Source organism: Cornus florida, unplaced genomic scaffold (genome assembly GCF_030987335.1).
Source record: "Cornus florida cultivar Cherokee Brave unplaced genomic scaffold, ASM3098733v1 CherokeeBrave_3.0.0_Hap2_Chr07, whole genome shotgun sequence".
NCBI classification, from domain to species: domain Eukaryota; kingdom Viridiplantae; phylum Streptophyta; class Magnoliopsida; order Cornales; family Cornaceae; genus Cornus; species Cornus florida.
Genome location: NW_026775577.1, coordinates 16,442,461 through 16,455,901, shown reverse-complemented (window position 1 = coordinate 16,455,901; position 13,441 = coordinate 16,442,461). Strand labels below are relative to the sequence as shown.

The following is a 13,441-nucleotide window of genomic DNA, read 5'->3' as shown; positions in this document are numbered from 1 at the left end:
TCATATAAATAACCCATTATATATTATGGAATATTTATACTGTTAATCGTATATAAACCATGATTATTATGCTGTGTGCATTTCAGGGAATAAATGGACTGTTTATTATGTCGCATTTATATTATATGGATGTGTTGCCATATAGAACCATGTGAGCTGACTAATAAGTTTAGACTCATTTATACCTTATGCATTCGTTGCGATAGACAGATGTGTGGCTGTCGGGGTATGTGGTTTAATATTATTGGCATGTGTTGCCTAATTGACATACTCGGTATATTTCTTAATATTGTTGGCATGTGTTGCCTAATTTATATGCTCAGTATATTCATCAGTACTTTGCGAGGTGTTATCACTGTGTAGTTCGTTATAGTCTGTGTTGTCAGTACCGTGCACCATGTATAATAGCTGATTTCCCGGGTAGGGAAAGGCGACACTTAACCACCTAGTGTGAGTCTAAGTGATCACCGTCTATTCTGGTTGAGGTCATGTTATACATCGGATAGTTCCCATAGGATGTATACAGATATAGTACTCATCCGATTCATAATGATTAATTTATTGGATTCTCTGATTTGGGTCATAGTAGAGAGGACTTGCTCGTGGGGTTGACCCACCATTGTTGTTATTTCAGGATACGGTCAGTATCCGTTTCAAGGCTGAGGTTAGCAGTGTGGGACCATCATCCGAACTCATCTACTCCTACGATCCAGTGCAGGGTAGAAGTTTTATGTAGTATTTCAGTTTCAGTTTTTATTTACTTTTGACGTTGAACTCTCAGGGTTATATTTAGGGATCCCTGACGTAGGATTTCCAAGTTGTAATGAAGTACTGTATTAAATAAAGGATGGATGGATGTTGTATTATTTAGTGTTCCTTTCCGGTCTAAATTCTTTTATTATCATCATTTTGTATTCCATGCTTGTATATTGCCAATTGTTTTTGATATCCCTCGTTTTTCGTGTATAAGCCTGATCAACTTATGCGTGGAAAATGTGGGGGTGTTACAGTTGGTATCAGAGCATTCCAGGTTCGAGTGTCTTAGGGATCTGTGATTACTATACTTCCGCGTTGTGTATTCTGATAATTAGAGCCTAAGTATTAGGGTTCTTTGTATTCTTTTAGTCGGTCTATGATAATGTACTGACGTTAGATTTTTCTGAATTTAAAAGAAGGATGTCTCGGCGTGGGACAAGGAATGCGAACCGTCATCGCAGTATTTCCCCAACTCAAAATGAGAATCAGGAATTTTCTCCTCAAGTTGCTGACATCATTGCACGAGCTGTGGCAGCAGGAGTAGCATCTGCTCTACGAAACCAGCAACCTCCTCCGATAGTACCTGTTCCTGAACCAGTGGCACAGCCAATGTCATGGGACAAAGTTCGTCACTCGTTCATCCGGGGAAATCCACCGACATTTGCGGGGTCCACAGATGTCTTGTTAGCATATCAGTGGAAACAGGAGAGCGAGCGTCATCTTCGGATGGTAATCTGTACCGAAGTGCAGAAACAGATGCTAGCTACGTTTATGTTGATAGGCAATGCATTGCAGTGGTGGGAGTCTATTACTACTGTCGATGAGAGGACCAGATTGACGTATGCTGAATTTCAGACTCGCTTTGACGGCAAGTATTTTCCTATGTCAGTAAGATCAGCAATGAAGACCGAATTTCTGGATCTGCAACAGGAAGATCTGACTGTGGCTGAGTATGAACAGAAGTTCATAAATTTGTCATTATTTGCACCAGAGGAGGTCAATACGGAAGAAAAGAAGAGAGACCGCTTTGTGAAGGGGTTAATATGGCCGATTAAAGTGGTGATCTTAGGTAGTCCGGCATATACTACTTATATCCAGGTGGTTAATGCCGCCTTACAGCACTGCCAGATGAGGAGTGATTACCGGAAGTCCAAGGGAGATAAGCGGACTAACCGAGACTACCAGACAGTGGAGAAAGGAAGCAACAGTGGTGCCAAGTCCAATGATCGGGGCAGATTTCAAGGACATCAACCTTGGAAGAAAAACAAAGGAAACCTAGATGTGCAGAGGGATGGAGTCCCTAATCAGGGTAGACAAGGTGGGATACCTCAGACCGGACAGGAACAGTGGTCGGGAAATCAACAGAGAAGGCAGGCAGGTCCTTTTACGGGACGTTGTTATCACTGTAGAGAGATTGGGCATCCGGCCAAGATGTGTCCCAAAGCTAAGCAGGGACAGTATGGGCAGCCGAGACCTAATCAGCCGTTACCTCTACCGGCCCCACCGATGCCACGTGGGCAAGTTCAAAATGTTCCGGCACTTCCAGCACCACCATTTCCTCCGGGGCAACCTCCACAGCAATTGCATCATGGCAGAGTTTATAACTTCATGCCACATAATGCGCAGGCTCCTCAGGCTATTGAGGGTATGTTTTCTATACATGGTAGAACTGCTCGTATACTGTTTGACACTGGTGCATCACATTCTTTTGTGTCTAGATCTTTTGTTATCTTATCTGGTATGACGACTCAGTTATGTGACCAACCTCTTAATATTTATACACCATTGGGAGTTGGCGCAATTTTACGAGAGTATAGCGGTGATATCCTTATAGATATGGGCCGGCTTCGATTTCTTGCAAATTTGTTAGTGTTAGATATGCATTCGTATGATGTTATACTTGGGATGGACTGGTTATCTCAGTACCATGCTCAGGTTAACTGTTACGAAAAGTCTATTGTATTTTCTATACCAGGACAGGAGATGTATCTTCTTGTTGTACCACAACCTGATAGAGGGCCTAGCACTTATTTATTCATTCTTGAGGAGGACTCACAGGAAGCGACTGCGGTATCTCTTGACAGCATCCCGGTAGTACAGGAATTCCAGGATGTATTCCAGGAAATTCCAGGCTTGCCACCGAGTCGAGAGATAGATTTCGTTATTGATTTAGCTCCAGGCACTACGCCTATTGCTAAGGTACCGTACAGAATGGCACCAGTGGAGATGCGAGAGTTGAAAGATCAAATTCAACAGTTGCTCAGCCAGGGATTTATTCGCAGAAGTACTTCACCATGGGGAGCACCAGTACTGTTTGTAAAGAAGAAGGATGGATCTCTTCGTCTTTGTATTGATTACAGAGAACTGAACAAGGTCACTATTCGCAACAAGTACCCGTTGCCCAGAATTGATGACCTGTTTGATCAGTTGAAGGGAGCTACTTACTTTTCAAAGATCGATTTGAGGTCTGGTTATCATCAGCTACGAGTCAGAGAACAAGATGTTCCGAAGACAGCATTCCTCACAAGGTACGGATCTTATGAGTTTCGTGTTATGCCTTTCGGTTTGACGAACGCTCCAGCTGTCTTTATGGACTTGATGAATAGAGTATTCAGAGAATACTTAGATCAGTTTGTCATTGTTTTCATTGATGATATTCTGGTTTACTCTAAGTCGGAGAAGGACCATGCTAGACATTTACGCACAGTATTGCAGACACTTCGAGAACATCAGTTGTTTGCGAAGTTTGAGAAGTGTGAATTTTGGCAGAAAGAGGTCAAATTTCTAGGTCATGTAGTGTCAGAAGAAGGGTTAGCAGTAGATCCAGCCAAGGTTGCGGCCGTTATGGAGTGGGGACAGCCTACCTCACCGACAGAGATTCGCAGTTTTCTGGGATTGGCAGGGTATTATCGCCGGTTCCTCCAGGGATTTTCCAAAATTGCGGGTCCACTTACTCATCTGACTAAGAAGAATGTACCATTTGTATGGGATGATTCTTGTCAGGCTGCTTTTGCTGAATTGAAGAGCAAGTTAACTTCTGCACCTGTCTTAGCCACACCTCAGAGTGGAATCGAGTATTTCGTATTTACCGACGCTTCTCTGAAGGGTTTGGGTTGTGTGTTGATGCAAGAAGAGCGACCAGTTTCTTATGGGTCTAGGAAGCTTAAGCCTCATGAGCTTAATTACCCGACTCACGACCTAGAGCTCGCCGCAGTGGTTTTTGCCTTGCGTATTTGGAGACATTATCTTTTGGGGGAGACTTTTCGATTGTTTAGCGATCATAAGAGTCTACAGTATTTGTTCACACAGAGGGAACTGAATATGAGACAGCGCAGATGGTTGGAGTTCGTGAAAGACTATCATTTCTCTATTCAGTATCATCCAGGGAAGGCGAATGTTGTAGCAGACGCACTCAGCCGCCGACCCTATGTCAGCCTTTCAGCTTTGTTTACAACAGAGTGGGATGCTTTGAAGACGGTTGATGAGTTAGCAGACGCTTTTATGGCATGTGTGGTAGTAACTCCTTCTATCATTCATCAGGTCATTCAAGCGCAACTCTCAGATCAACAGTGTATTGATCGGGTTTCGGAGTTAGCCTCCGGAGATGTTCCTTTTTATTCTATAGGGACTGATGGAGGATTGAGGTACAAGGGACGTTTAATTGTGCCTTCAGCTGACAATTTGAGAAATGTTGTGATGAGAGAGACACACACTTCTCAGTTCTCGGTACATCCAGGGGGAGATAAGATGTATCAGGACATGAAACGCCAGTTTTGGTGGGCCGGCATGAAAAGAGATATAGCTATCTTTGTCTCTAAATGTAGCACCTGTCAGATGATTAAGATTGATCATCAGAGACCGCCAGGATCGTTACAGCCACTTCCCATACCAGAGTGGAAATGGGAGAGTATTTCCATGGACTTCATAGAGGGATTACCTACTTCACAGCATAATCACAACTCTATTTGGGTCATTGTTGATAGATTGACCAAGTCCGCTCACTTTCTGCCTGTTCGGTCAAACTTTACGTCAGAACAGTATGCTAAGCTGTATATTGCAGAAATGGTGAAACTTCATGGTGTACCATTGTCCATCGTATCAGATAGAGATCCGAAGTTTGTATCAGGATTTTGGAGGAGCTTTCAGCAGGCTTTGGGTACAGAACTATATCTTAGCACTGCTTATCATCCTCAAACAGATGGACAGACTGAGCGAGTTAATCAGATTTTAGAAGACATGTTGCGGGCATGTGTTCTTGATTTTAAGGGCAATTGGGAGGAATATTTGCCGCTTTCAGAGTTTGCTTATAACAATAGTTATCAGAAAACTATTGGTATGGCACCATTTGAGGCTTTGTACGGTAGACCGTGTAGGTCTCCTGTCTGTTGGCTTGGAGTTGGTGAGAACAGCTTTTTGGGTCCTGAATTTATTAAGGACACGTCAGAAAAGATCGTTATTATTAGGGATCGGATGCGTACAGCTCAAAGCAGACAAAAAAGTTATGCTGACCGTCGAACTCGTGTTTTGGAGTTTAAGGTTGGTGATCAGGTTTTGCTTAAGGTTTCTCCTATGAAGGGAGTAATGCGGTTTGGGTCAAAGGGTAAGTTATCGCCTCGTTTTGTGGGTCCTTTTATGATTACAGATCGGATTGGGGCAGTAGCTTATCGTCTGGCTCTACCAGATAATCTTCATAGGGTACATAATGTTTTTCATGTATCTATGCTGCGAAAATTTCTACGGGACGAAGACCGATATCAACACATTGATGTGGGTGAGATTGAGTTGCAACCCGATGCAACCTATTTGGAACAACCTTACTGTATTCTCGATCGTAGGAATCAGATACTGCGCACGAAGACTATTCCATTAGTACGTGTACAGTGGAGCCATCATAGTGCTACAGAGTCTACTTGGGAACGGGAAGATATTATCTGGGCCAAGTATCCAGAACTTTTTAAGACAGGTATGTAGTGAATTTCGGGGACGAAATTCCTTTATTAGGGGGGGAGAATGTAATACCCCGTAATTTTAAAGAATGTATTTAAATTAATTTTGTGTTAGGTTAATTAATTTTATTTATTTGTGCATACTACATTATTTTATTAAATTCATTTAATTGTGCATGTAAATTAATTGTGTATGTTAAAATAGTAAATTTATTCATTTAATTGTGCATGTATTATTTTAATTACTTTTATTTGTTGATTATGTTTAATTAAGCAATATTAGTTAATTAGAGTATTATATTTGTGTTATAAAGTATTATGATAATATAATATATTATTTTGTAATAACAATAATAATAATTATATTAGTTTAATAATAATAATAATAAGAATATAATAATAATAATAATAAAAGTTTATTAATAATAATATTAGTAATAATAATAATAATAGTTATAATAAATCAATGTAATGATGGAAAATTAAATACTAGGATAGAATTTCATTTACTATGGTAGAATGGTGGATCAAATATCTTGATTAAAGATAGCATTGTCTTAAAGCCATATAGGTAGGAATATGAGAAATGGGTGAGAAGTTATTATAAATTAGATATTTGTAATATTTATATTATATATTTTGTGTATAAATTAACTAGCTTGCCTTAGAAAAAATAAAGGGAGTTAGAAGCAAAGTATAAATTCTAGAGAGCTATTTTATAAGAGTGAAAGGAAAAGAGAAAGAGAAAGAAGCTTGGACCGGTGTAGGCAATTTTACCCGACTACGCGCAGACCGGCGGATTTATTTTAAATCCAAAAAGGCAAGTTATTATCTACTTTTCCCCTTTGAATTAATAAATTAATTGTTTAGCTTATTTTTATGCATAGAGCCAAGGTTTGGAGGTTAATAAATTATTAATTTTATTTTATTAAATTAATGGAATTTTAATTATATAGGATGGTATATATTTATTTAATGTCCTATGAAATTAATAATGGCTAAAAATAATTAAATAAGACTTTAGGGATTTTTCTAGAATTTTCTAGATTTTTCCGGGCATTTTCTGCAATTTCCGGCGACCTTCCGGCGAGTTTTCCGGTCGCCGGCAGTGGGGGAGACGACCGGAGTGATCCGGTGCGACGCGGCACACCATAGGAGGGTGTACGCGCGCATCCTGGCCATTAGTGGAGTCTGATTGATCCGGTGCATCGCGGTCCATGATACCGCGGTACACCCGGATCTGTGGGCGTTGGATGGAGGGAAGATAGGGTGAGATGATCCGGTGTGGCGCGCATGTAGGAAGGATGATGCAGCCAACCAACCGGAGAACGCCACGTCAGCAGGAAGCCATCAACGCGCGCGTGGCAGCGCGTGCGCGCGCGTGGGACTCTCCAAACGCGCGTGGGAGCGCGTGTGCGCGCGTGGCTGACGCCAGACGCGCGTGGAGGCGCGTGGGAGAGGGGGAAAGCTTGGCGGCGCGTGTGGGGAGCTCTAGGAGGCGCGTGGGGGCGCGTGAAGGGCCTCTGCGGCTGCTGGAAAAGTCCAGAATACCCCTAGGGACTGTTTTGTCATTACCAGGACCTTCACTATACATTTTGGGGCCTCGGGTTGGCATTTTTGGAATTAACGGGACATTATATTATTATTTTATTTCTCGTTAATTATTATAATTGTCCGATTAATATTTCTAAATATTAATTGTATCAGTTAAGGTGCGAATCGCTAGTAAACATATGTAATTGATTTAACGACTATTAATGGTATTATTTTATTAAACTGTAATAACCATTAATGTTAAATTAATTAGTGCTTGGTTTTCTTCATATAAATAACCCATTATATATTATGGAATATTTATACTGTTAATCGTATATAAACCATGATTATTATGCTGTGTGCATTTCAGGGAATAAATGGACTGTTTATTATGTCGCATTTATATTATATGGATGTGTTGCCATATAGAACCATGTGAGCTGACTAATAAGTTTAGACTCATTTATACCTTATGCATTCGTTGCGATAGACAGATGTGTGGCTGTCGGGGTATGTGGTTTAATATTATTGGCATGTGTTGCCTAATTGACATACTCGGTATATTTCTTAATATTGTTGGCATGTGTTGCCTAATTTATATGCTCAGTATATTCATCAGTACTTTGCGAGGTGTTATCACTGTGTAGTTCGTTATAGTCTGTGTTGTCAGTACCGTGCACCATGTATAATAGCTGATTTCCCGGGTAGGGAAAGGCGACACTTAACCACCTAGTGTGAGTCTAAGTGATCACCGTCTATTCTGGTTGAGGTCATGTTATACATCGGATAGTTCCCATAGGATGTATACAGATATAGTACTCATCCGATTCATAATGATTAATTTATTGGATTCTCTGATTTGGGTCATAGTAGAGAGGACTTGCTCGTGGGGTTGACCCACCATTGTTGTTATTTCAGGATACGGTCAGTATCCGTTTCAAGGCTGAGGTTAGCAGTGTGGGACCATCATCCGAACTCATCTACTCCTACGATCCAGTGCAGGGTAGAAGTTTTATGTAGTATTTCAGTTTCAGTTTTTATTTACTTTTGACGTTGAACTCTCAGGGTTATATTTAGGGATCCCTGACGTAGGATTTCCAAGTTGTAATGAAGTACTGTATTAAATAAAGGATGGATGGATGTTGTATTATTTAGTGTTCCTTTCCGGTCTAAATTCTTTTATTATCATCATTTTGTATTCCATGCTTGTATATTGCCAATTGTTTTTGATATCCCTCGTTTTTCGTGTATAAGCCTGATCAACTTATGCGTGGAAAATGTGGGGGTGTTACAAAAACCATGTTTAAGGTCTGGTTTTAGGCGAAGGGAACACTAAAAGAAGCCTAGAAGAGCAACCCAATACAAGAAGTTAGTTAGGAAGTTTCTAGAAGATCTGTAACAGTCTATAAATAGACTGAAAATAGAGGGAAAATGGGGGGAAAAATCTTTGAAGTGTAGAGTTTCTCTTTCTATATTGGGAATGAAAATTTCTTACATCTTCAATGGCACTGTCAGTAGGAAATGACAAGGATTGATCTGCATTTGATCAAGATAGATTTGATCAAGGCTAGTTCGTGAAGAAAGAGCTTCATCTCTAAAAGTTGAATCCAGATCAGAGAGATCGTGATTCAACTTGCAGAGTTTTAATTCCAGTTAATTTTGAAAGATTGGCGTCTGATCTACACAGTTATAATCTGTGCTTGTTTAGTTGATCTACGCAGTTGAGATTTGTTTGGATTGCTGAATTTGACAAGCTCACCGTAAGAGCGATTCAGATCCAGCCAATTGAGATCAGAATTCAGCAAGTTTGAGTTTAGATCTAGTGCGTTTGCATTAGCGAAGCTCAGATCTGATTAGAAATTAATAGTTAATAACTTTGCTCCGATCAGGAATGATGATCGGAGGTGAGAGCTCAAATCCACTAGAGAATGGCCAGCAGTTGAAGCTCGATGAATTGATAAGCATGATCGAAGCCTTAAGAAGAGAGAATGTAGAATTGCGAGCTGGAATGGAGCGTCCAGAAACTCCGGCCATTCCACGACCACTTCGAGTAAGAGAGGGAGTTTTGCAATCCAATGTTGCTTATCAAGTTGATTCAAAAGGAAACAATTGCATGGATCTTCATCGTGAGGAGATCGTGCCAGGCAATTTACCTCCAAATGCCAGTCAGATGGAGGATCGGGAGGGATCTATCCACTTGAATCCGCATTGTGAGCAAATCATACGAGAAGATACCACAGCGTTTGATCGAAGTTAAGGAAGATTAAGGCATGATAAAGCTATGGAGTTTGGCCATAATGGAGCTACGTCCCCGTGGTAGAGAGAATTCACGGAGGAAAGATCATTTGATCCACTCTACCAGCCTTCAATGGCAACGTATGACTTCAGGAATTCAGAAAGGAAATCTGCAGATCAGAGAATTCTACTACGATTTTCAAGGGAGAATGAAGTATTCTGTTCATCAGCAAGAATGGTTGCATCTTTATTCACTAACAAAATCCTGAATGCTCCGAATCCGAGGAAGTTTTCCATGCCGGTTTTCATTATGTTTGATGGAACAATTGACCCGATCGATCACATTTACCATATTTAGTTGAAAATGGCACTGAACACGAACAAGATCCTTTGATGTGCAAGTGCTTCCCTACAAGTTTGGCTAGGCCAGCCCTTAATTGGTTCAAGAATCTGGCTCAAGGTTCCATCGCTAGCTTCCAAGACTTGTGTGACAAGTTCATAAGCCAATATTATGGGAATAAGCGCTCGGCTAAAGATGTTTTAAGCCTTTTTTACAATGAAGCAGCACGAAGATGAACGACTCCAAGCTTTCCTCACCAAGTTCAACCTCGTCAAGAGTATAATAATGGAATGTCATCCATCCATAGCGGTTTAAGCGTTCAAACTTGCAATGAACCGAGGGATACCATTCCATACAAGCCTAGTGGTGAATACGCCGAAGACCATAGATGAACTGAATGAGAGAGCTAACGGTTTTGTGCATTTGGAGGAAGAAAAAGCAGCTAATGCAAGGAAGACATCAATTATTTCAATAGAAAAGAAGTCCAAAACCAAGATCTGGCAAAAATAAGCTCCACCACAACGTCAGACCTCCTGAAAGGCAGAAAAGAGGCCTAAAGAGGAGGAGTTGGTTACTCTACTCAAAGTCACTCTGGCAAGGTTGTATCAAGAGAACAAAGATAAGTTTCATACTCCATTACCAATCAAACAACCTTTCGAACAGAGAGATCAATCTAAATATTATGTTTTTCATAATGACTTTAGTCATTAGACTAATGAATGCAGGAACTTAAGGAGGTAAGTGGAGATGTTGATCACAAGAGGAGAATTTACAGGATATGTTCAAGGGTCAGCATAGGAGCAGAACCGACCGGCTGAGCAAGTCAAGAGAAATTAGAAGTCGAACTACCATAGCGCTTAGCCCGTTCGGATTATAAATGTAATTCATGGCCTACCTAAACAAACAGCATAGTTAAATGAGCTATTCAGAACACGTCTCCGCCAAGCACAAATGAAGAGGAGGATAGGCAGTGTGCATGCTCTGCACCAGCAGAACACATCTGCACAGATAAAGTTTGACAGAACTGACCTGTTGCGCGTTCAGACCCCTCATGAGGATTCGCTGGTCTTCAGTTTGACGGTTGCAGAGTGCTTGGTGTAACGACCCACTCCACCATATGGTATGATATTGTCCGCTTTGGGCCTAAGCCCTCACGGTTTTGCTCTTGGGCTTCACCCCAAAAGGCCTCACACCAATTAGAGATGATGCACTTACATATAAGCACTTCACCTTTCCTCTACCCAGGCGATGTGGGACTGTGCACCCGTAGCTCGCCAGTGTGGTAGCCTGACAGTGTCTCTCGCACCCACCTACGGCACACCCGCCCACAAGGTTATCACAATCCACCCCCCTTGGAGGCCCGACGTCCTCATCGGTACACTTCCGGCTGGGTCAGGCTCTGATACCATTTGTAACGGCCCACTCCACCACATGGTATGATATTGTCCGCTTTGGGCCTGAGCCCGTACGGTTTTTGCTCTTGGGCTTCACCCCAAAAGGCCTCATACCAATTGGAGATGATGCACTTACATATAAACACTTCACCTTTCCTCTACCCAGGCGATATGGGACTGTGCACCCGTAGCTCGCCAGTGTGGTAGCCTGACAGTATCTCTCGCAGCCCAAGAGCAAAACCGTGAGGGCTCAGGCCCAAAGCGGACAATATCATACCATATGGTGGAGTGGGTCGTTACACTTGGTATAAAGGGTTCTGATTAATCCAGGGAGAAGTGCGAATGTCATGCCTAAAGTAATGTTTGACCGGCTTGAGATCAAGCCGGAAAGGCTCAAACCTACAGGATATCCGTTGCTAGGGTTCGATGGGAAATGGGTGGAGCCTATTGGTATGGTGGAATTGACAGTACAGGCTGCTGAAAGAGTTCTGACAGAGTGCTTTGTGGTCGTTGAGATCCATCCATTTTACGACTTTTTTATAGGAAGATGGTGGATCCACAAGGTCTAGGGTGCTCCATCAACTCTGCATCAAATAATGAGATATTTGGGCCCAGATGGGAACAAAGTGATTGATATCCATAGAGGTCAGGTCGCGACCAAGGAATGCTATTCTGTGACTTTGAAGTCTGTGGAATGGGGAAAGCTCTCATATGTTCTACCAGCCCAAGATAACAATTACAGGAGCCTCTACCCAACAAGAGTGGGGAGGAAGAGCCTTCGGTCCTGACTGAAAAACCTCTCATTGATGTGTAGATCAATCATGAACAGCCAGACCGAACCACACGAGTGGGATCCCGACTTAAAGAAGGGGAGAAGCAAAGGTTAATCGATTTCCTGTCCTAGAACTCCAATGTGTTCGCTTGAAGCCATTCGGACATGCCAGGAATCAGCCCTTCCGTGTCCTGTCATTCCTTCAATGTGGACCTGAACGTAAAGCCTGTAAGGCAGAAGCAGAGAAGGTTCACCCCAGAATGCAATCAAATCATAGCTGAAAAAGTTGATCGATTGCTGAAAGCAGGGTTCATTAAAGAAGTTCATTACCCGTTCTGGCTCTCAAATGTTGCAGTTGTGCAGAAAAAGAATAGGAAATGGAGAGTATGTATTGATTTCACTAATTTGAATTAAGTCTGCCTAAATCATAGCTTCCCGTTGCCAAAGATTGACCAAATGGTGGATACCACTACTGGATACGAACAGTTAACATTCCTAGATGCTTACTCAAGCTACAATCAAATCCCTATGGACCCAATTGATGAAGAAAAAAAAAATTTGTCACCGAACGAGGAAATTACTGCTATAAGGTTATGCCATTCGGACTGAAAAATGCTGGAGCTACTTATCAGAGTTTGATCAGCAAGATTTTCAAGAATCAAATGGGGAAAACTGTAGAGGCTTACATTAATGACATGGTGGTAAAGAGTAAGAAGAAGGAAGATCACCTGGACCACTTGCAAAATGTATTCGGTGTATTGATGAGGTATAGAATAAAGCTTAGTCCAACCAAATGCTCATTCGGCATGAGCTCTGGCTAATTCTTAGGACATGTAGTCAATTATAGAAGAAATAAAGCTAGCCCAGCCTAAGCAGAAGCCCTGATGAAGAATGCAGAACCAAAAACGGTCAAAGAAGTGCAAGCACTCACAGGCCGAATAGCCGCATTGAGTCAGTTCATTTCTAAGTTGTCAAATCACTGTAAGCCATTTTTTGATACAATACGAGGTTATGGAAGGCAAACCTGGGGGATGAGTAAAGACAGACACTGACCAACTTGAAAAAATATATGCAGAACCCTCTAGTCTTATCTGCTTCTGAGCCCGGTGAAAAGCTTTTTATGTATCTTGGTGTGTCCACCATTGCAACAAGTGCTATTCTGATCTGTTACAAAGAAGGAAAGCAGTTCCCAGTATTCTATGTTAGCAAAATAATAGCCAAGCCAGAGAAAAGGTACTCAAAGGCTAAGCAAATGATCCTATCATTGGTGCATGCAAAAAGAAAACTCAGGCACTACTTTAAATCCCATCCTATTATCGTTCTGACCACCTTTCCTATAAGGATGATCCTGTATAAGCCAGAACTGTCAGGCAGAATGACAAAATGGGCCATAGAGTTAAGCTCATTTGACATAACATATGAACCCAGAATGGCCATCAAAGGTCAAGCAGTGGCTGATTTT

General features: G+C 41.6%; 2 protein-coding genes across 2 annotated transcripts; both read left to right on the top strand.

Moving 5' to 3' along the window:
* Nucleotides 1-1,826: 1,826 nt before the first annotated feature.
* On the top strand, nucleotides 1,827-8,214 carry LOC132267516 (uncharacterized). Its single transcript, XM_059768673.1, has 2 exons — nucleotides 1,827-2,401; nucleotides 8,157-8,214. Exons 1-2 carry the CDS (start codon nucleotides 1,885-1,887, stop codon nucleotides 8,183-8,185), a joined length of 546 nt encoding a protein of 181 aa, XP_059624656.1. The 5' UTR covers nucleotides 1,827-1,884; the 3' UTR covers nucleotides 8,186-8,214.
* Nucleotides 8,215-10,764: 2,550 nt separating this feature from the next.
* Nucleotides 10,765-11,776, top strand: LOC132316322 (uncharacterized). Its single transcript, XM_059814816.1, has 2 exons — nucleotides 10,765-10,910; nucleotides 11,521-11,776. Exons 1-2 carry the CDS (start codon nucleotides 10,765-10,767, stop codon nucleotides 11,774-11,776), a joined length of 402 nt encoding a protein of 133 aa, XP_059670799.1.
* Nucleotides 11,777-13,441: the final 1,665 nt, after the last annotated feature.